Source organism: Xenopus laevis, chromosome 8L (assembly GCF_017654675.1).
Source record: "Xenopus laevis strain J_2021 chromosome 8L, Xenopus_laevis_v10.1, whole genome shotgun sequence".
NCBI lineage: Eukaryota > Metazoa > Chordata > Amphibia > Anura > Pipidae > Xenopus > Xenopus laevis.
In genome coordinates this window covers 34,925,038-34,949,235 of record NC_054385.1, presented here as the reverse complement: position 1 = coordinate 34,949,235, position 24,198 = coordinate 34,925,038, and the positions used below count along the sequence as shown (strand labels likewise).

Sequence of the window (24,198 nt, the reverse complement as noted above, 5' to 3'; positions counted from 1 at the left end):
AACCTGAAAAATTGGACCAAACCCAATGTTTTCAAAGCAAACTGCATGAGACCAATCTCGGGCACCAGGCTCACCCCTTTTTCTTTTTAAAGGGGTTGTTCAACTTTGAATTAAAGGGATACTGTCATGGGAAAACATGTTTTTTTGAAAACGCTACTCCAGCAGAAATCTGCACTGAAATCCATTTTTCTAGCAAACAGATTTTGTTATATTCAGTTTTGAAATCTGACATGGGGCTAGACATATCGTCAATTTCCCAGCTGCCTCCAGTCATGTGACTTGTGCGCTGATAAACTTCAATCACTCTTTACTGCAAGTTGGAGTGATATCGCCGCCTCCCTTTCCCCCCCCCCAGCAGCCTAACAACAGAACAATGGGAAGGTAACGAGATAGCAGCTCCCTAACAAGATTTCCACTACCTGGAACATCTAAGAACAGCACTAAATAGTAAAAGCCAAGTCCCACTGAGACACATTCAGTGGGAAATAGCCTGCCAGAAAGTAATTCCATCCTAAAGTGCAGACACAAGTCACATGACTGGGGCAGCTGGGAAACTGACAAAACGTCTAGCCCCATGTCAGATTTCAAAATTGAATATAAAAAAATCTGTTTGCTCTTTTGAGAAATGGATTTCAGTGCAGAATTCTGCTGGAATAGCATGATTAACTGATGTGTTTTGGATAAAACATGTTTTTCCATGACAGGATCCCTTTAACTTTTACTGTGATATAGAGTGATATTCTGAGACAACTTGCAATTGGCTTTCATTTTTATTTATTATTTGTGGCTTTTGAGTTATTTAGCTTTTTGTTCAGCAGCTCTCCAGGTTGTTGTTTCAGCAATCTGGTTGCTAGGGTCCAAATTACCCTAACAACCATGCATTGATTTGACTAAGACTGGAATATAAATAGGAGAGGGCTGGAATAGAAACATGAGTAACAAAAAGTAGCAACAACAATACATTTGTAGCTTTACAGAACTTTTTAAAAAGGGTCAGTAACCACCATTAGAAAGACGAAAAGAGTCAGTAGAAAAGGGCAAATAGTTAAAACTAGAAAATAAAATGAGGGTCAATTGAAAAGTTTCTTAGAATGGTCATCCTATAACACACGGTACTAAAAAGTTAAAGTAAAGGTGAAATGCCTTTAAAATAAAATTTCCAAAGACCTGCAGTCCTACTGCTGTAAAAGAACTACAACTCCCTTAATCCATTGTTAAATGTCAGATAAGGATACTTTTTCTTGTCTCCTTCCTCATCAATATCACTTGAAGTTGACTTTACTTCATGATCAGTCTATGTGATGCAAGCAGTACTCTCAAACATGTATGCCACTCTGTTTAAAGAATGGAGAGTAGGGGGCCATGTTCATCAAGAACATTGTGGGGCCGGACAGAGATCAGAAGTCAGTCTTGACCCGAGTACTGAAAAGACAATTAGTAGTCGTCGTCGTCCCCCACCCACAAGTAAGTGATCCCCACTGTCCTATCAATATATACATTTCAGTGGACAGTAGCACAAGATCCATTTTTACCTGGATGCCCTGTAGTACACAAATATACACGCGTGAATATCTTGTAATGTATAAACTTATATATGGTGTTTAGTGATGTTATTTGGCACATCTCATTGAACCGGGATACCTAATGATATACCTGTTGATTTCTAACATTCGGCTCTGCAGCCATTGCTTGGGGGGGGGGGGACAAGACCCTCACCTACATTGTTGACAGTTGCAGTTCAGCTCCAGGCCAGACTTTCCTAATATACAGGTCATGGCCATTCTGTCCATACTTCTTCTAGCTTAGAAATCTAACCTGTGGTTCTCATAATGTTGTTGAACTATAATTCTCAGATTCGTGGACAGCTCGTCGATAGGATGCTAACAACTGTACTATGCCTGTATCACATACACCGTTCCCATTTTCATTTTGAATTAATAGAGTAAGACCTCCTTGTCCATTCTGTCAGCCAACCATTAACCCCTAATTTCATTTTATTTTTCCCCTTAAGCTCCTCGCTTATTCCCCATATTTTATAACAGCCTGATATAGACACCCCCCATTGATATATGTGCAGACCCCCCAGCCAACCTTAATTTGCCCCATAAAGAAAAGATCTTATTGCACAAGTCCCTCAGTGTAAAGGATAAGATGCAGCTAAGAAATGATCAGCATTCACGAAATCCAGGCAAGCTGCGGCCCTCCAGATGTGGTTGCATTGCAAGGCCTGCACACTGCGAGCTTCACTTCAATAACAGCTGGAGGGCCGCGGGTTGAATGTGCATATCATTAGCAGCCTCCGCCTAAACATCTCAATCTCAGCCCTCCGGCACCAGTACCACCGTGTACGATACCTTCCCGCCACCCCCACCCCCGATTCTTATATCCGCCATATAGGGCCCACTGGGGCCCCAAACTCTCTTGCCTTACATTCAGGTCTATTCTAGCCCCAGCTCAGCCTTCCCTCGGGTGTAACCCCTTCATATAAAAACATCAAACACCCCATGTGCCCCCTGACCGGCCCCTTCCCCTTTAGCGGGGGTTGATCCACCCTCTCCGAATTACCCCCCTTCCCGCCTACAGCCCACACAGTTATACCTTCCCCGCACTCTCAGTTGACGGTCTTACTTTTCCTCACCTCCTCATGCGGTCTCTCGTGCAGTCTCTCTCAGAGCGTCCGTCTCGCGCACTCTCTTTCAAGCGCGCGCCCGCAGCGGCCCCTTTAAGCGCGATGCCGGCTGGAGAGCAGGAAGCGCGCTCGTGCCCGGGACATTTTGGGCGTGGACTTGTGTCACGGGGTGCGCAGAAGCTTCCAAAGCGATTGGCTAAAATGTGTAGCGAGTTCAGTTGGCGGGACGTTCAGAAGCTTTTCCGGAGACTCTGTAGCCTGCTGCGCATGCGTATTGAATTTGTGCACGTGCGTTCTGTAATGCGGCGTGCGCGCACACGGGTCTGATGTTCATGTGTAACAGGCGGGATTTGCCTCAAGCGGGCTGATCGCCAACATTTGCCTCAAGAAAAGTGATCCAACTATGTTAGGACGGATTTTAGTAGGATAGTACTGTAATAAAAATTAAAATGTGTTCCCTGATGGTCGTTGAAAAGCTGTACACTGTACATAAAACAAGCCTGGAGCCCTCCCTCCTACACACACACCAGGGGATTGATTTACAAACAATGGGCAATTTTGCACCAGGGCAGTAGCCTCTAGCAACCAGCTACATAATACATTTCGACAGCTTTTAGGTTAGAAACTGAAAGCAAATAGCTGGTTGGTTATGGTTACCATGAGTTATGCCCTGGTGCAAAAAGTATATATTCAGAATAATAAGGAAACTATATGATATGCAATAGAGATGGTTGTTGCATCTGGGGAAATGTGGTAAGAATTGTGGAACTGAAAAAGTATGCCCAATGGGAACAATTTCTTAACAGGAATTTTATATACATGTTATGAACCTACAAGAGTATTTAAAGGGGAAATCCACAAAAACATAACTAGCTTTTTGAAAAGTAAACATAATTTCCAGCAACTTTGCAATATACATAATCTCAAAAATATTCAGACTTTTCATGATTTTTAATGGTTTCTGGCAGTTCCCTAAGCCTAGCCCCCTGTTCTGCTGATCTGTCTGACTACTTTGCTGAGCTGGCTGACTACTGTTACTTTGTATCAACAGTCATCTGTCCTTAGCCTGCATCCTCCAAACCCCACAATTCCCTGCACACGTGATATTAATAAGGAAAGGAACATCACAGTGCAATGCATTTTGGGTTATGTAGTTCCTGCATGCTGTCTGTAAGCTCAGGCCCAGGCCCAGGCCTAGGGCGGCAGGATTTTAGGGGGGCGGCATGCTGCCCAACCACACCCGCATTGGTTCAAAAACACTGGGGATGCGCTGGAGATACAATAATTTTTTTAATTTCCTATGCGCCAATCCCAATTGCTCCTGTCCACCTGGAGGGGACAGGGGCGACAAATCGTAGTGGGCCTAGGGGCACCCACTATGTAAATCCGGCCCTGTGTAAACTGTGGAGAAGTTGTTACAATTTGTAACATCAGTGTTTTAGTCCCTCTTTCCCTGCCAGGATTTCAAATTATGCAGAAAGAGAAGAACTGTTAAACATCGGGATTCAGTGTCGCACTGGACCACAAGGATACCAGGAAAAGTCCCCGTGGGCCCAGGAGTCCGTGGTTCCTCATGCTGCTAAACATTTGGTCTATTTCATGGCCATTCCCTATTTCTATGACAACAAAGAGGCTAAACAGATGGAAAAATAGAGTTTAGTATGTAAAGAAAAGATACTAGGAGAATAGAGGTTGACGAGGAGAGAAAAAAAAATAGTACTAAGAGTGAGCCCCTGGTCTAAGGTTTTTTGGTGGGCCCCTGGTGTCCCAGTCTGACACTGGCTGGATTTCAGCATAAAAAATGGCATTTACTCATACTTTTTGAAGAAACAGGTAACTGTGATGGATAAATTAGGGATTTCTTTGTTATATCGGCCTCTTTATCAGATTTTGGTTTTGAAGCCGGAGTTCCCCTTTAATGATTTACCCACATTGTACGATTTGTACTAATGCACATGATACACTCCCTGTATCCTAAGACCACACCTTGTAACGCCCTGTCCAACCCCAGTTAAGCTATGACCACACCCCCAACTCACCTTCACTGTATATAAATCCAGAAAGATCTGTGACATACATATTAATCCTGTTGAAACAGCACTCTGCTTGGGGGGACCCTTAACTCCCTTTCTTCATAAGAATATACTTATACCAGTGCCAGTGCCTGCAGTGCTGGGTCAAATGTAAAGAGCACCCAAGGCACACCCCTGCCCTTAATTGTGGAGTTATGTTGAATGGGGAGGATTTAACGAGGGGGATGTGAAATGAACAAGAGTGAGAAGCGGTGTGACGTTCTCTCTGCCAGCCGGAACTAGGGGCAGGCTGGTAGTTGAGGTACATGCCTAGCCGCCCACCATGTTGCTCCTTAGGCATGTACCTCTTCTGGCTACTGCTTGTTCCCTTAGTATCTGATATATCACTTTTTCAAGCAGCTACTTTATCAGTCCTATCCTACCTAGACTTGAGGCAAATTAATAGTAGCATTGGCCATGTGCTGTGCTCTTAAATTGTACCCCTGCCCTGTGCCACACTGCCGTAGAGGAAATTTGGTGCAATTAGGCCCTTTACGGACTATGCAAATGCCCAGATTGACCTTATGGTATTCAGTGGCTAGACTACTGCACATGGTTATACCCAGGGGTTGCACTTTACTTTTTCTGGAATAAATGTGGCCTTGCACCTTCCTATATTGTGTTGCCCCAAGTTCCTATATGCTTTGTTTGGTGAAATACCCTAGTGTTGCCACATGTCCAGTTTTGAATATGACAGCACAGATTTCCCTTGGGCCGTCTGGTTCAAAACTACCAGATCTGAGACTTGGACAAATCTCTGCACTGGAGCCAATAATTCTGATCTTGATGGCCACAAATCCCTGCCCTATCCCCCCCTACATTATCAAACCACCATCAAACTTTTATCATCACTATTTAACTATGTAACTATCACTCAGCCCCTATTACATCACTGTCTGGTTTTACAAAACCAAAAAGTGGCAACCCTTACTGAACTTATGTTCCTGGTGCTCAGTGTAAGGGCTGGTACAAAGTGGTGGGAATCATCTGGTTGACTCCCTGTCTTTTGCAGATAGCACCCCAGTTTCCTGCTCTCTAAAATTTGTACATGGGGGGGGGCAGAAAATAAAAGCTGCCATCTTAAAGGGATTCTGTCATGATTTTTATGATGTAGTTTTTAATTTCTGAATTATACTGTTTACACTGCAAATAATTAACAATAATAATCTACAATATAAAATGTCATTCCTGAACCAGCAAGTTTATTTTTTTTAGTTGTAATATTGGTGTGTAGGCGCCATCTCAGGTCATTTTGCCTGGTCATGTGCTTTCAGAAAGATCCAGCATTTTAGGATGGAACTGCTTTCTGGCAGGCTGTTGTTTCTCCTACTCAATGTAACTGAATGTGTCTCGGTGGGACCTCGATTTTACTATTGAATGCTGTTCTTAGATCTACTAGGCAGCTGTTATCTTGTGTTAGGGAGCTGCTATATGATTACCTTCCCATTGTTCTGTTGTTAAGCGGCTGGGGGGAAAGGGAGGGGGATGACATCACTCCAACTTGCAGCACAGCAGTAAAGAGTGACAGAAGTTTATCAAAGCAAAAGTCACATGATTGGGGCAGCTGGGATACTGACAATGTGTCTAGCCCCATGTCAGATTTCAAAATTAAATATAAAAAAATCTGTTTGCTCTTTTGAGAAACATATTTCAGTGCAGAATTCTGCTGGGGCAGCACTATTAACTGATGCGTTTATAAAAGAAAAAAAAATTCCTTGACAGTATCCCTTGACTCTGTATCCTGAAACATAGTGGTGCTCATCAAAATAACACAAAATCTCTCCTGTTGGTAAAGGGTTGCACAATCCAGGTGAACAATTATTGTACACTCTGAATATTATTATTGTACAATTCTAACACAACTAAAGAAAAACTAAAAATTGGTCTTTTTTTATTTTATTTTCTATAGGTTATGAATGATTTGCCTTCTGCTTCTGTCTCTTTTACAACTTTCAAATGGTGGTCACAGACCCCATCTAAATTAAATGCTATGTATTGCAACACATTTATTATTGCTATTTTTCATTATTCATCTTATTCAGTCCCTCTCCTATACATATTCCAGTCTCTGATTAAAATCATACATGGTTGCTATGGTACTTTGGACCCTAGCAACCAGATTGCTAAAATGGCAAACTGGAAAGCTGCTGAATACAAAGTTAAATAACTAAAAACCCACAAATAATAAAAAGTCATACTAAAAGTAAACTTAAAGGTGACCAACCCCTTTAAAGCTTATGTTCTACCCCTGTCATTGTGGGTTTCCTCCGGGCCCTACTGTTTCCTACAATGCTCCAAAAAAACTACAAGCAGGTTAATTGACTCCATTGTGACTCCATTGTGTGAATGTAAACTCCAATGGGGCAGGAACTGATATAAATGACAATGGACAACTTCCTTCAGATGTTGGAACCTTAATGTTGACTAAATAAAGTATTTTTGTGGATATTGAAAAATCGGCATAATTCTTTTTAATATTCTCTCTATTTCTAGAGAGAGAGATATAGAGATAAATAATACTGTGGAGTTTACTATCATTTTTTTATCATTTAGGCCCCCTCATTTATCCATTGCAAGTGGGGGTGACCAGGGGGCAATGGCCCCCAATATATAATTTTTACTGGAACAGATTGTTTGCTGTCATTTTCAATTTGTTCAATAGATGGCAATATCAGTTCTTTTTCCCTTCCATCAATGTGTTACAGTAAAGCTTGGCCGAGCCTGGTTTGTTTTAGTACATTATTATGGTTTACAGATACACTATGGCTGCAGCAACAGTTATTATTGGCACTAACCCTTGTCCTTTGAACAATTTGGTAGTTTGTATATATTTGCAAAAATTTTGGAACTAAGAACCTCCCAAAAATGTGGATCTTGTCATTTTTATATCCTTAAAACAGGTGATACGTCAACTTCAAGAAGCACAAAAGTATTGTGTTGTCACCCATGAGCCATAAAATTTGGATGTCTACATTTTGCAGTGGAACCAAAAAGTCACTGTTTGGAGACAATTCCAAGAATTTTGTTGAAATCACCATGTTTCATATTACTTAAAAACTCAAAAAAATGCCTAAAATTGTAATTGTTATATAGTAATATTTAAGGCAATATTTACCCTACCCTATAGCATAATTTGAAATGTATTCTTCTGCATTTTACATTAAAGGGATACTGTCATGGGAAAACATCAGTTAATAGTGCTGCTCCAGCAGAATTCTGCACTGAAATCCATTTTTTAAAAAAAAAACAACAGATTTTGTTATATTCAATTTTGAAATCTGACATACCTAAACATATTGTCAATTTCCCAGCTGCCTCCAGTCATGTGACTTGTGCTCTGATAAACTTCAACCACTCTTTAATGCTGTACTGCAAGTTGGAGTCATATCACCCTCTCTAACCCCCCCCCCAGCAGCCTAACAACAGAACAATGGGAAGATAACGAGATAGCAGCTCCTTAACACAAGATAACAGCTCCCTGGAAGATCTAAGAACAGCACTTAATAGTGAAATCCAAGTCCCACTGAGACTGATTCAGTTACATTAAGTAGGAGAAATAACAGTCTGCCAGAAAGTAATTCCATCCTAAAGTGCAGGCACAAGTCACATGACTGGGGCAGCTGGGAAACTGACAAAATGTCTAGCCCCATGTCAGATTTCCAAATTAAATATAAAAAAAACCTGTTTGCTCTTTTGAGAAATGGATTTCAGTGCAGAATTCTGCTGGAGCAGCAATATTAACTGATGTGTTTTGGAAAAAACATGTTTTTCCATGACAGTATCCCTTTAAGTATTATTTTTTAGATTTGATATTATTTCAGTTTTTACACACTAATGTTATAAAAGTGTATCCTAATTGCCCCCTGCTGTCCAGCCAGGACAAAGACCAGGTAGAACCAGAACCATAGAAGCTTAATTTACTAAATCAGGAAGTGGCTTTTGTCACTTTGTTCTATCAACCGTATTGATAGAATTGAACAGGAAAACATCAAGAGATGATTTCTGCTTCAGTAAAATAAGCTTCTGGTGTTTTGCATGGCCTGGCCAAACATAAAGGGGTACTCAGATTACACTTTCATGATATTAGCAGTGGTATGGTTACATTAACAATAGAAAAAAATATTTTAAAGGGAGACCTGTGTGTGCCACTGTGTTTAAAAACCCTGCCACAATATCACTGACATTTAAAACAGAGACATTATATTTAATTTTGAGATTTGATATGATCATGTGAGGCTAGCTGTTTTCTTACTTTTCCAAGTGCCCATCAGAAGAACAATTTGCAGGTAACAAGATACCAGCTCCCTGACACCTCTACTGAAGCATTCAGCTGCATGAACTCATAGAACCTCCATGTTTCTCTTCTGCTGCTGCCCCTGCTGGTAGAGATACTGTACTGTATTTTAGCAAGTGAGGAATCAGGCAAAACTACCAATACTGCCCCCCATTCACTTTAAGGGTAGTAGCACACAAGGAGATGTAATTGCCTGTGATAAATCTTCGCTACTGCGGGCGATTTATCTCCCAAAAATTCCCACCAGCAAGAATGTGAATGGCCGGCAGGATGGCATAAGCATAACTTAGGTTTTCCAAAGTTGCCCAAAGTTGCCTCACAAGAAAACTTTGGAAAACTGAAGCGATGCATATGCCATGCCACCACCTATTCACATTCTTGCTGGAGTGAAGGCATTTTAGGGAGATTAGTCGCCCGCAGTAGCGAAGACTTATTGCAAGCAACTAAATCTCACTATGTGCCACCACTTAGAGTGAGCAGACATGAGGAGATATGTTGCCTATGGGAAATCTGCGCTATCCATAGGCAACTAATCTCCTAAAAATTCTTTGGCATTTCTAAAACCACAGACCCTCTTAACCTTACAAAAACCAGGTTACCTGAAGCCTGGAGAAGGTTTCAACATTCTAAATATCAAAATAAAGTCAGAAATAGCTTGCACTGCTAAAAATGCTCCCACCTCCTGGTAGATATAGCACCCAAGCAGGAGAAATAATAGAAAAAAACTTAAGTCAAGCTGCGACTTGGGAAAGAAAATTGAGTAGGAGAAACAATAGCTGTCAGAAAGCAGTTGCATTGTGCAGGTCTGTCTCTTTCTGAAAGCACAGGATCACACAGTGTAAATTAGTAATAAAAACTACACCATGAAATCATGACATAATACCTTTAAAGGAGAACTAAACCCTACAGTTGAAAACCCCTACGCCCCTACCCTACACAGACCCCACTCCCTCCTCCCCCCCAGCCTAGCTGCTACCCCAGGCAAGTGCCCCTAATTCTTTACTTACCTCTCCATGCAGATTCTGTCCAGCGGACTTCACGGGTGCCATCAACAGCTGCTTCGGAATGAGACCGGCGCTTTGAAATGAGACTGACGCTTTGGCAATTTTCGTGAGTTTCGTCGCGTGCGCAATTGTCGCGATACAGAAAATTGCTCCAACTGCCAGTCTTATTCAGAAGATTATTGAACAGAAGAAGATGGCTGCCTTAAACTCTGCTGGACAGAATCTATACGGAGGGGTAAGTAAAGACAGGGGCATTTGCCCGGGGTAGCAGCAAGGCTGGGGGGGGGGAGAGGGGGTCTATGTAGGATAAGGGGTAGGGGTTTTTTAACTTTAGGGTTGAATTTTCCTTTAGGCAATACTGACATGTTGTTATTAATTAGAGTAGTTGTATCAATATTACTCAAAAAGACGTGGGTAACCAACAAACAGGAAAGATTTATACATTGACTGTAAACATATAATTGATTGCTATGGGTTATTATACCTAATCCATAGTTTAATAATTCTATTAAATTATGCAATAAATGTGTAGTTTTATAAGCTTTATATGTGGCAATCAACGTGGTCTTGAAAGCATTTCTCCAATAGGCATTTCTCCTGTGAACTCTGCTTTTAGTCTACGCAATTTTTTGTTTTAAAGTTAAAGGTCTAAAATAAAAAATGTTATATTTATGTATTTTACTGCATCGACTATATAATAGTAATATTTGCAGACAACTACAATCATAAATGTAATATTGGTACTGGAGCTGCACACTTACGAATTCTTAAGACTATTGATGATTGGCTGATACAGCAGTGTTTTCTTATAACTGTTAACCTGTAATGAGCTAAGGGGGATAATCACACTGACATGCTCATTACATTGCATTTCAGATATGTAATTTACTATAGAACATAAATGGAAAAATGCAGCCTATTAAAAAAGGGGTGGTTCACCTTTAAATTAACGTTTAATATGCTATAGAATGACTAACTTTGCTTTTTCTTTTTTTATCGTTTTTGAACGACTTGCCTTCTTCAGGCTCTCTTTTTCCAGCTTTTAAAAGTGGATCACTGACCCCATCTAAAAACATGTTTTGTAAGGCTACAAATATACTGTTATTGCTTTTTATTACAAATCTTTCTATTCAGGCCCTCTCCTATTCATATTCCAGTCTCTTATTTAAATCAATGCATGGTTGCTAGGGTAATTGGGAAACTGGAGAGGGGCTGAATAAAAAGCTAAATAGCTTGAAAGACACAAATAATAAAACATGAAAACGAATTTCAATTTTTCTCAGAATATCACTCACTACATCATACTAAAAGTTAACTGAAAGGTGAACAACAAGGTGAATTAGATCATGGCATTATCCTGAGGAGCCTCCATGCTGATACAGGTATGGGATCTGTTGTCTGGAACACTTGGGATCTGGGGTTTAAGGGATCATCCTTATGGATCACCACTCCATAATGCTACTAAAATGTATTTAAACAATAAAAAAAAGTAGGATTGTTTTGCCAACATGATTTTATGCTAGCGTAGTAATCATAAAGTAGTGGGTAGGTATGGTTTTACAGGTATGTGACCTGTAATCCAGAATGCTCAGGACCTGGGGTTTTCCAATTTTCTGTAATTTGGATCTCCATACCTTAAGTCTAGTGAAAATCAATTAAACCTAATAAGCTGGTTTTGCCCCCAATAAAGATTAATTATATCTTAGTTGGGATCAAGTACAAGGTACTGTTTTATTATTACAGAGAAAAAGGAAATCATTTTTGAAGTCTATAGGAGATGGACATCCTGTAATTCGGAGATTACTGGATAACGTATTCCCAACCTGTATTATTAAAGTATAATAATTAATTCATTTTAGACAGATGTAATAATTTAATAACTACATATGAATTTGGTCTAAAATAAGAACTGATTGTTTAAATAAGACTCTATAGAAAATGGCTATTCTGTAGCCTATTGAAACGTGGGTTTCCAGATAACAGATTCCATTTACACATAGGGGCGTTTTAAGCAGACACAAGCCTGGCAGGGCACACGATAAAGGGACTGCTATTCTAACTCTCCCGTTCCATTACAAGGAACATAGGAATTTCTGGTTCCTGAATATCTTTCATTATAAAGAAATATAGAATCAGCCTAATGCACATAATTGTCTTCTTACTACTGTTTGGCACTTGTTAAAAACTAACACTGTTGTCCTAGCAATTGTTAGACTAGGGCCTTTAACCAATTTTGCCTTTATATTTATCCCATCATAAGGCCTCCAACTGCAAAACTGTTTATTCTGCCTTTAAAAAAGTACATTACCAATATATGTGCTATGGCCTAAATTGTTTGCCAAGATATTTTTACTACCTCCTTGCTTTTAAAAGGGCACTGCCCCCCCCCCAAAAAAAAACTTGTAGCTGTACAACAGTTCCCTCTTGTTACCCACTTTGCCTTTATACATCTGCAACATACAATATGGTTTGATGCATATTGTTAAGATATGTATTAATGGGTGTGCTCTCATACAAATCCCATACTGATCTGACACTGATACAGTGTCATGTGACATTATCTTTGTCTGCTAATGCAGAAACCGGTAATGCAGTTTTGACCTGGGCAGCCCTTCAAAATACCGGGCTGTCCAGGTCAAAATCGGACAGCTGGCAACCCTATGCAGAAGTGTTAATAAAGTTATGTCTTCTTGAAGCAAGAGAAGCATGTGTGCAATTTCTCCTCTGTCTAAAAGAAAAATGCAGGCTCATGCGGATTGAGCTACCGGTTTTCCCATCTCTTAAGCAAAATGGCAACAGGCTATAGGCCCAGGAGAGAGGGCGGAAACCTATGGAGTAGGCTGATATTTGATGGAGATGAAAAGAACTACGAAGTATGGGAGATAAGGTTCTTCAGCCGCTTCGGTAATCTTCAGAATGACACCGGTACTTTTTCGTGAGTTTTGGCGCATGCGCAGTTGTTGCGAGACTGCGCATGCGCCTTCACCCCGGTCTCATTCCGAAGAGAAGAAGATGGCGCCCGTGAACTCCAATGCCTGAATTTGCACCCAGAGGTAAGTAAAATGTTAGGGGTATTTGCCCAGTGTAACACTTAGGCTGGGGGAGGAGGGAGGGTAGTCTATGCAGGGTAGTTTTTTTTTTTTAAATATTATTTATTTATCAAATACCGTTTTATATAACATTTTGGAAGTATCTTATTTTAACCTCCCAACATTTAAGGCTCTTTTCATATTTCTCTTTCATTCTTCTGTTCTTGTAAACCATCTATATTAATGTTCTTACTTAGCATTGATACCCTTGTAAAGGTCTATTTTTTTTAAAGAAAACAATAGGGTAGGGGTTTTTTAACTTTAGGGTTGTATTCTCCTTTAAAGTGGACCTGTCACCCAGCACAAAACGCTGTATAATAAAAGTACTTTTCAAATTAAACATGAAATCCATTTACTATTTTTTTTATTAAAGCACTCATAGCTGTTGTAAGCTCATTTAAAAATTTCAGCTGTCAATCAAATAGACTTTCACTTTCCATTCAGCTCTTCCTAGATGTCACTGCTCGTCCACACATTCCTCGGTTCTCATCACCGTTTATTTATGTAGCCAGTGCATGGGGATGGACATCGGGTTCCCTATTGTGGTGCACAAACAAGAATCTGAGCAGTACCGTAACTAGAGGGGGGCGGGCCCTGGTGCGTGACGCGCAGCCGGGCCCCTGCCCCCTCCGTACAGCTCGCATTTCAGTGGTGCGCGGGCTGCCGGGGGGCCCTGAGGGGGTGCGGACCCTGGCCCCACGGCTGGAACTAGGGGTAGGCAGAAGAGGCACGTGCCTAGGGCGCAGAGGTAGAGGGGCGCCAGGCCCGTACCTCTTCCGACACCGTCCCCTAGTTCCAGAAGCAGTGACAGCAGTTTTTTCCTCTTCTGCCTGCTCACCTATACATATAGTATCTTGCGTGTCCCAGGCGCATGCGCGCTTGCGTGTCCAAGGCGCATGCACGTCCTCAGCGCATGCACACTTGAGAATCGCGTCCTCTGCGCATGCGCAAACGGTGGGGGCGGTGTAGTCGCCGGGTTGCCTAGGGCACCCGGCCGACTTGGCCCACCACTGCCTGACCCGCTCGCACCCCCTGCTCCCCTGGTAGTTCCACCACTGAATCTGAGATGATACAAGGCTTGTATTAATAACAGTGTCCACAAAATGGCTCCTGCCTGCTTGCTATAATTATGAATTCCCATACTGATGGAAACAACATTCAGAAAATTTATATAGTGTAAATGTCTATTAGAGAACCTTTAGAATTAAAAAAAAAACATGTAATACTTGAAAACATTAGTCATTTTATAGATATTGTTTTAAAGCAGGGCCAAAATGGCGGCCTAGATATTGTGGCACTGATATCATCAGTAGTCAGTGTATTTTTGAGCTACATAAATCTTGGTGTACAGATTCTCTGGAAAGCAGAGGGACATGAAGTCCCAGAATCCATCACTTCATAATGAAAAAAAGTGAGCGTACAAGGTGATCCTACAGAGGGTGGGGGCTGAGCCATACAGGCAGAGACTGGCTAGCATTGTTTTTACTCTGTGAAATCAGGGATATCGTTGTACAATAGGGTTGGTGACTGGTGAGATGCAATCTGAAACACTTTCGATCGCTCCCTTTGTGAGCCAGACGGCCTCCGCGCATGCGCCCACACTCTCCCATTCTTCTTTTCCGCCTCCTCTCACACAAACTACCTCAACAATAAAATGACGTACGCTACGCTGCGTGAATAGGAGAACGGAGAATCGGCCAATCGGGAAAGTGCATCTTGGTCAAAAACGTGAAATGCGAAAGCTGCAACCAATCACAGATTGGATAGAATCGGTATGAAAAAGCCAGAGGACCAATGAGAGTAAAGTTTAAGACGGCGTCCATTAGGCTTGGTTGTTTGCCGTTTCCGCCGGGCACGAGCTTGCTTTTGCTGCGCGGGAGGTCGCCGAGATTGTTCATAAAGAGGTTCTTTGCTGCTGCTGTGAGGACATCAGAAAAGGGTATAATGGGGATTTGGGGGTGGTGAGCAAGGGAAGGCCTGGGGTTTAATGCGGGGGGGATAGGAGTAGCGCCGCGTGGTGCTGCGGCATTTTGTTGCCTTTTACTTTCGGATGTTTTGATAGCAATTGAATATGGGGTTGCTTATATCGTGGTCTACGTTGTACTTCTTGCTTTAGCTTCCTTACTCGAGAACCTGCGTATTGCCACTGGCTGTTCTTCCCTCTATTTATTGTATTGGCCTCCTATAAAATGGAGTGTGCGGCCAGGAGGGGGGAGGGGCAGCAGAAGCCTCAGTTTGGGGGGAATCATGTAGCTTATCCACAACACCATTTATTTTCCTGAATAGAGAGAAAAATTGATGGAATAGTGTTATTTTTGTCTCTATCTGGGGCAATTATAGAAAAAAGATTGTGAGTGCTAGGGGGGTATTGTGAATGCTGGGGGGTCTTGTGGTGTTGACTCAGGAGGTGTTTTATAGTGTAATGTAAAGATCTCAATCTCAAAACTATGGCAACTGCTTATTGTATGTGTTAGTAACTAGGCCCTGAACTCCTTAAAGGACAAGGGACCCCCCCCCCCCAGTTGTTGGAAGCAATACCCCTTGAGTGCGTGTTTTCTCTGCTGACGTCTGTTAACTCGACCTCTGCAAAGAATGCCCCATAATCGTCTTTCAGACCACTGCATCTGCGCATGTGGGTAGTCTTGGGCTTTGTCTCTGGAACGTCGATTCAGAGGATGTGACAAGGACAAGCTTCTTCATAGCGAGCTGCTGGGCATGCTTGGACACAGGAGGAGATTTGGAAGTGCTTAAGTTATATTATTACAATGCCCTTTCACATGAACGTTATTCATTTTAAGTGTTTCCTTGTCCTTTAAAGTGCAATAGAAGTCGGGCAGCCTAAGTATTTTACCTCTTACAAACAATAGGGGCCATCCAAAATATCACTCCCCCTTTGTTTCCCACAAATAGCCATATGCTGTCTATTGGGAGGGAGGTGAATAAGATCCGTGACCATCCAAATATTCTGAAGGAGGGCTCTGTTCAACAGACAGATACATGGATTCTATTCTTAGGGGGAAATTATCATATTGGAATATAGCGCAATGGTAATTTGCGGATTGATCATGCTTTCTGCAACACATTTTGGTACATTTAGGATTTGCATTGTTTGACACTAGGGAAAATAAATATATATATTTTTTCTTCATTTATATTATGTAGTTTGTCCCTATACGCTTTTTATTGATATAAGACCTGCGAGTGCAGCTACCTCTCATTGAATGCTAATAATGAATGTTTGGATGGTAAATAGCTGCTGGGCTTGGATTTCATCTTGTATATACCCTGCTCATTTAACTGTAAAGTAAATATTAAATGATTCTGCATGTACTTTTAATGCAAGCGGTGTGTTTCAGTCTACTTTGGGGTAGAATTTTTTGTCATGGTCCCTACATACTAAAGATATGATGAGGTTAGGCTTCAATATAAGCTCTTACCTATGCCGAGGATTGTTGAAGTTTTCCTTTTTCAATGTGTTTACTGGAAGTATTTATATTAAAACTAGGGATGCACAGAATTTGGGATTTTTCCTTTCAACTGGATTCGGCTGAATCCTTCTGCCCGGCAGAACCAAATCCTAATTTACATATGTAAATTAGGGGTGGGGAGGGAAATTGCATGACTTTTTTTGTCACAAAACAAGGAAGTAATTTCTTGTATGCAAATTAGGATTCAGTCCGGTGTTCGGCCAAATATTTTGCGAAGGATTCGGGGTTTGGCCGAATCCAAGATAGTTGATTCGGTGCATCCCTAATTAAAACCAGCTTATGTTCTTACTATTGGCTAATTCATTTACAGTGAAACATGCAGGGAAACAGAGGGTACAGGATGGAACAGCAGAATCATACACCCCGGAGACAGCAGCAACAACAACAACACCACCAGCAGCAGCAGCCAGAAACCACTTCACCCACCAATGGACAGCAGGCTACTAGCCCCAGTGAGTGTGGTCCTTTTGTAGTATTAAGTGGTTTTTATGTGATTTTTTTTTTTTTTCTGACCTGTTCCCTGTTATTTAGATGAAGGTGTCACAATTGATCTGAAGAATTTCCGTAAACCTAGTGAAAAGACTTTCACTCAAAGAAGCCGCTTGTTTGTGGGTAATCTCCCATCGGATGTTACTGAGGAAGAAATGCGTAAATTGTTTGAAAAATTTGGCAAGGCAGGAGAGATCTTTATCCACAAGGACAAAGGTTTTGGATTCATTAGACTGGTATGTTTAGCATGCTGTGAATAGAGGCAATTAATCCTTGAGCTCCTCAGATGTTTTTTTGTTTTTTTATTTTTATTTGCTCATCTAGCATTTCCTTCAGCTATTGAAAATGCCATGTGGTGACTGATCATGGCAACTCAGAAAATGACAAGATTCTTGTCCTGTGTGGTTTAAAATAGGCTGGGTTCTTCTGGATAAAATATGTTAGGTAGAAAGAATTGAGTCATAAGGGAGGAACATCAATAAATACATGTGCCTGTTCCACCTTTTGAATATTATTTTAGAGAACACTGTAGGAATGTTTTAGTTTGTAAATAACCGTGTGCTGTCCTTCCAGCTTCTGTAAAAAAAGAGAACCTAGCACCTACCTCTGATTTGGCAAAAAATATAGATTGCCAGGTGATGTGCTTGCCAAAAAAAAGAACCTACAAGTGTTTTATGCATAGTCTTGCATACCGTCACCCAATCTTCTGAAACAGTGTAGACCTAAGCAGGACATGTTTTGACTATGCAGATCTTGGCTATTCAAATATGTATTGTAACAGCACTGTACTTTGTGGCATAACTAAAAAAAAATATATTTTTTTTTTCGTCTAGGAAACACGTACACTGGCAGAGATAGCCAAAGCAGAGCTGGATAACCTGCCTCTACGTGGGAAGCAATTACGTGTGAGGTTTGCCTGCCATAGTGCTGCACTGTCTGTTAAGAACATCCCTCAGTTTGTGTCAAATGAGCTGCTTGAGGAGGCCTTCTCCATGTTTGGTCAAGTTGAGAGGGCAGTAGTAATTGTTGATGACCGTGGACGGTCCACCGGAAAAGGAATTGTGGAGTTTGCATCAAAGCCATCTGCGCGGAAAGCTCTAGACCGCTGTAAAGACGGTGCCTATCTTCTCACTGCGTGAGTATTTTGTCAGGCCACTTAAAGTTGGCAGTTTTGTAGAGGGTAAAAAAGTTGAATCCATATTTTCTTCATATCCGTAGATAAGATTTGACTTATTTTATATATTTTTTTTGCAGGTTTCCTCGTCCTATAACCGTAGAGCCCATGGACCAACTTGATGACGAGGAGGGTTTGCCTGACAAACTGCTAGTCAAGAATCAGATGTGTCACAAGTATGTTTCTTGCTGAATTTTAATAAAATGATATTGGTGTTGTGAAGTAGTGTTTTTTTTTTTTTTGTTTTTGAAGGAAGATTTGACCTACCAAAACGCAGGTTTTTCTTTTCTATGAAATAAAGCTTTACTTTTGGCTACATTGCTCAATCTCTGGATATTGCTAAGAAGTACTGCTTGGATTCTAATTGATATACCATACAATAGGTTATGCACTCAATAATTTTTCAAGTATAGACTCAGGTGGTATCAAAAAAATCTTACTGTTTTAAAAAATTCTCCATCGCATATTTTTGCTAAATATCTGATTGTATGGTGTGCCCTCCGTTCATCCACATCTCTGGATTCTAATTGATGTTGCACCCAATACTTTGATCGTACAATGTCACTTAGCTGGAATTGCACTTATACAGGTGCGTTCTCTACTAAGGTTTTTTTTTCCCCCTCTGATTCCAGGGAGAGAGAGCAACCTCCTCGCTTTGCTCAGCCTGGTTCTTTTGAATACGAATATGCAATGCGCTGGAAAGCCCTTATTGATATGGAGAAACAACAGCAACAGCAAGTGGATCGGAACATAAAGGAAGCCCAAGAGAAGATGGAAATCGAAATGGAAGCAGCAAGACATGAGCACCAGGTTATGCTTATGCGTCAAGGTGAGACCATATGTATAAATTATTTAACTTTTGTGTTATACTGCTGTGTATTATGGAGAAACTTGTATCCAAAAAAGTTCTTAAAATACAATTTGGGTTTACTGTAAACACCCATGGCTATAAGCCCATAACTGACCAATTTTTATTTAAGATCTAATGAGACGTCAGGAAGAGCTCCACCGAATGGAAGAACTACACAATCAAGAAATCCAGAAACGCAAGCAAATCGAGATCAGGTATATTACAAGGAAATTCTGCATATACTCTGCATGTAAATGTGAAACTAGTAGGTTAATTGTACTATCTCTATAGACATGAGGAGGAGCGCAGGAGGCGTGAGGAAGAGACCCGCCGACAACAAGAGGAGATGTTGAGACGTCAGCAAGAAGGTTTCAAAAATAGCTACCCTGATGCTGTGAGTCTAAAACTGGCATAATATTGTTTATAAATTACTATAAAAAATAGTGGGGTTAACAAGATGTGACAGATGATTTAAACCAGTTGAGGTCTATTTAACCATTTTGAGAAACTAATTTACAACTTCATGATATGAATCAGTGTTTACCACCTAGCTACTGGGCCATGATAGAGCCAGTGGGGACTGCATTAGATTGGGGTGCATACTGATGATCTAGGAACACAATGGAAGCTTCCCTGCACACTGCTTTGCCATCTTGAATGTTAAGAAGGTGACCAAGATGAACTGAAATGTACACAAATTTGGAAGATAGGCTTTCTTCCCTTTACAGTTTGGATTCTCTTCTCATGGTTCTTTATGTTTTAGTGGTGAATCTGTATCCCTTGGAAAAGGGATAGTATTCAACTTATTATGGCTCATTTATCAACACTGGGCAAATTTGCCTGCGGGCAGTTACCTATAGCAACCAATCAGTGATAGCTTTTTGAAGCCAGCTGCAAGTAAAACAATGAATTTGCTTGGTTGCCATGGGTTACTGCCCATAAGCAAATTTTCCCAGTGTTGATAAATGAGCCCCATTGCTTCCATAAGGCAATTTTTTAATTTTTTTTAAATTCCCCCCCAGTGTAATACTGTAGTAGTGGGTAGAATATGGTGAAAATAGAATAATTGTTTAGCTATACTGAACAGTAGCTGGAATGCAGAGCCTGCTTTAACCTATTAATACTAAAACTTTACTGAATATTGCAAACACTTTAAACTTGTGTTTTTCTGGCACTGATTACCAAGAGCCTTCCATATTAAAGTAAAAACAAATTTCTGCAAAGTGCTTTTATTGAGTTACTTTTGAAAAGTAACCGCACAGATAATGCACCCACTTTAAAGGGATACTGTCATGGGGGAACTTTTTTTTTTTTTTTTGTCAAAATGAATCCGTGAATAGAGCTGCTCCATCAGAATTCTGCCCTGAAATCCATTTCTCAAAAGAGCAAACAGATTTTTTTATATTCAATTTTGAAATCTGACATGGGGCTAGACATTTTGTCAATTTCCCAGCTGTCATGTGACTTGTGCTCTGATAAACTTCAATCACTCTTTACTGCTGTACTGCAAGTTGGAGTGATATCACCCCCCTCCCTTTTCCCCCCAGCAGCCAAACAAAAGAACAATGGGAAGGTAACCAGATAACAGCTCCCTAACCCAAGATGCCTGATAGATCTAAGAACAGCACTCAATAGTAAAACCCATGTCCCACTGAGACACATTCAGTTACATTGAGAAGGAAAAACAGCAGCCTGCCAGAAAGCATTTCTCTCCTAAAGTGCAGGCACATGACCAGGGGCAGCTGGGAAATTGACAAAATGTCTAGCCCCATGTCAGATTTCAAAATTGAATATAAAAAAATCTGTTTGCTCTTTTGAGAAATGGACTTCAGTGCAGAATTCTGCTAGAGCAGCACTATTAACTGATGCATTTTGAAAAAAAAACGTTTTCCGATGACAGTATCCCTTTAATGACTCCTTAATGGTGCAGCCATTTTTTTCACCAGTGTATAGTGAAGGGGATTCAAGTATTGGTAATGTACATTGGGAAGGTAAAACTTCTGACTGTATAATTTACCATGAAGACAAAAGAAACTACAAGCAAATGTTACTAAAAGAACATTGTATAAATATATGAAAAATATACCTTGGAGTACATTTAAATCAATCATGCAGAGGTGGTTCATCAAAATTGAGTCTCCATACAAGAAAACTAGTGATGGGAGGCCACCAAGAGACCTTTGAAGGAGTTAGTTTATGTTGTAGAGTCTGCGGCTGTTGCCTCACAAATTGCTGTTCTGAGTGGCAAAATTACATTTCGTAACTAACAGCTGCAACTTGGTTCTATGGTCTGATACTAAAACTGAGCTTTTTGCGCATCTGAAAATAAAAAGTGTAGTTTAGTTAAAACCTACACACTAGGCTTGTAATGGTAGAATGACTGGAGCAAAATAATTTGACATCCTGGAGGGAAAACCAGATATGGGCTGCAACCTGAGCCTTGGGATCAGCTTTGTCATCCAGCTCTAGTGTAAAGCCCAAAATGTACCATTCCAGAAAATAAAACATTGCAGTTTTTATGCCAGATTATAGGTCTCTATCCAGTGACTGGAACAGTAACTCCAAAAAATGAGTGTTCTTAAGTAATGAAAATATAATGTACGGTTGCCCTGCACTGGTAAAAATGCTGTTTGTTGCAGAAACACTACTAAATTATATATAAAAAGCTACTGTGTAGCAATGGCAGAAATTGGAAAAAGGCTATATGGCACAGGTCAAATAGTGGATAACAGATAACACCATTATTTTCTACAGAGCTGCGATCTTCTGTGTAACCCGAGCCTTTTCTCATTTGAATGGCTGCCCTCATTGCTGCACAACAGCTTATTTATAAACAATATAAATGTTTCTGAAGCAAACACAGCAGTTTTACCAGTGCAGGGCAACACTGCATTATATTTTTATTACTTTAAACAATTATTTTTTGATACTGTTCCAATGTTTCCTATTTTAGTAATTCAGTTATGTATAGGTCAGATGTGACTATTTTTAGTAGATCAAGAGAGTTCTAATTTATTTTAATCTTATTACAGAGGGAAGCTGACTTACGAATGGCACAGATGGCAATGCCAGGTATGTATTAAGACTGAACTCCTCATTGCTGTTTGTTCTGCTATGTAACTACTTAAACCTCGGGTAATCGCTTTCCTCTTTAGGCGCAATGGGATTGAATAATAGGGCTTCGCTGGGCAACAGTAATGTTGCAAGTGGTGCTGCGGCTACCCCTGGACCTGGTGCAATGATGCCTGAAGCAGCAGCAATTGGAATGGTAAGTGATTCCTCTTCATTTGCCCACTTACTGAAACTGGTTCTACTGACTGACAATCGATTTTGTTTTTTCCTCTTCCCTTTAGACATCCCCTCCAAACGACCGTTTTGGGCAAGCCCCCAACATAGAAGGTCTTGGTGGAGCCAACCCACCCGCCTTTCCCCGGGGTGCTCCAGGGGCTGATTTTGGTCCCAACAAACGTCGGCGATATTAATTTTGCGGTTTAAGGCTAGTAAGACTTTTTGTATTGGTAGATTTCAGGTTTGAGGTCAGTCTCTAGTGCAGATGGACTGGTTCCAAAACTTGTTTTTTAATTTCTTTTTTTTTTTTCCACTCTGGAATACTGAGCAGACACATTTCTTTTAATGGCGCCTTTTAAATAGAGATGTTGATAGTTAATCACCCAGTCGTAGTATACTGTCCGTTTTCTCTATCATGCAGCCTAAATCTTTGTTGTAAATTGGAAATGTTTCTGCCCAGACTTCAGCCTGAGACCTGTTTTTATGTGCTTTTGTAACTTTATTATTTTTTTTTTTTTTTTAAATTCTATTCTGGACCATGCCTTTTTACGTACATTGTAAGGCTTTTTCCTGACTGGATTGAGGCCTGTCAGTTTGAATAATATAGGGTTATTAACCCAATTCATGTGTTCTCTGCTGTTGGCACACCTTCCCTTGTTTCATGCCTATATTTTTTTTTTTTCTCATCCACAAAATGGTGGTGGGAACTTAATGGTTCTCTGGATATCTAAGATGTGGTAACAGTTGACAAATAAAAATGGAATTTTAAGTCTTTTTTTTTTTTTTTTTTTGCTAAATATCTTGTCATGACGTTTTAAATCATCTGAAAGTCAGTAACTCCATCTTTGAACTCTGAATCACTGCAGATAATACCAACTGAAGATTTGTAATAAATAAGCTGTCAAAATATATCCACATTCCAATTGTACAGGTGTAGTGAAAAAAAAATACACAGTTCATTACCAATAAAGCTTTATGTTCTAGCAGGTGAAAATTACTTTAATGTACAGGTATGAGGGCTGTTATCTTGAAAACCAGTTATCCATAAAGCTCTGAATTATGGGATGGCCATCTCCTATAGACTCCATTTTAATTAGGGATGCACCGAATTCAGGATTTAGTTCAGGATTTGGCTGAATCCAACCAAATCCAAAATAGTGGATTCTGTGCATCCCTAATTTTAATAAGATCAGATTTTTAAAATGCATTTCCTTTTTCTATATAATAACAGTACCTTGTACTTGATCCCAACTAACATATAATGAATCCTTCTTGTTAGAGGGGAAACAATCTTATTCGGTTAAGTAGACCTTGTATAAAGATGCAAGTTACAGAAACATCCCTTATCCAGAAAACCCCAAGTCCCAAACAATCTGCATAATCTCTTTGTAAGCGTTTTGAAAATTGCAGATTCCTGCAGTAGCTGTTTCCTATTCACTTACAAAAATAACTAAATATGTACTTGGCTAGAGGTTCCTAAACCTTCACATGTTTAACTGTATGGCAGTCGCCTTTCATTCATGGCATCCAGACCTCTAATGTATTGAATATATTATAGGCAGGTGTTGGACAAACCTCTGAACATGTATACAACATTTTCACGTTATGGTGTTAGTGGCCCTTAACTTGATAGAAGAAGGTCTTTATGAGGGAGGTTAAAGGGATACTGTCATGGGGAAAAATGAATCAGTTAATAGTGCTGCTCCAGCAGAATTCTGCACTAAAATCCATTTCTCAAAAGAGCAAACAGATTTTTTTTTTATTCAATTTTGAAATCTGACATGGGGCTAGACATATTGTCAATTTCCCAGCTGCCCCTGG

At 40.4% G+C, this 24,198-nt stretch overlaps 2 protein-coding genes across 4 annotated transcripts in view; one reads left to right on the top strand and one right to left on the bottom strand.

Annotated features, from left to right (window-relative positions):
* zmym3.L (zinc finger MYM-type containing 3 L homeolog) overlaps positions 1 to 2,831 on the bottom strand; it is a 44,360-nt gene extending 41,529 nt beyond the window's left edge. The window contains exon 1 of one of the 3 annotated variants that reach the window (XM_018229732.2): positions 2,599 to 2,831. The gene's annotated coding sequence lies outside the window, so the exon portion shown is untranslated. The remainder of the gene's footprint in view (positions 1 to 2,598) is intronic. The other 2 variants (XM_018229731.2, XM_018229730.2) reach the window with 2 other exon arrangements.
* Positions 2,832 to 14,970: 12,139 nt separating this feature from the next.
* nono.L (non-POU domain containing, octamer binding L homeolog) lies at positions 14,971 to 23,160 on the top strand. The gene is given in 11 exon segments (NM_001087266.1): positions 14,971 to 15,027; positions 16,887 to 17,028; positions 17,108 to 17,301; positions 17,899 to 18,200; positions 18,320 to 18,415; positions 18,872 to 19,068; positions 19,220 to 19,304; positions 19,381 to 19,483; positions 22,122 to 22,161; positions 22,245 to 22,357; positions 22,443 to 23,160. Coding segments are annotated over 10 exon segments (1,395 nt in total). The 5' UTR covers positions 14,971 to 15,027; positions 16,887 to 16,892; the 3' UTR covers positions 22,572 to 23,160.
* The last annotated feature ends 1,038 nt before the right edge of the window (positions 23,161 to 24,198 follow it).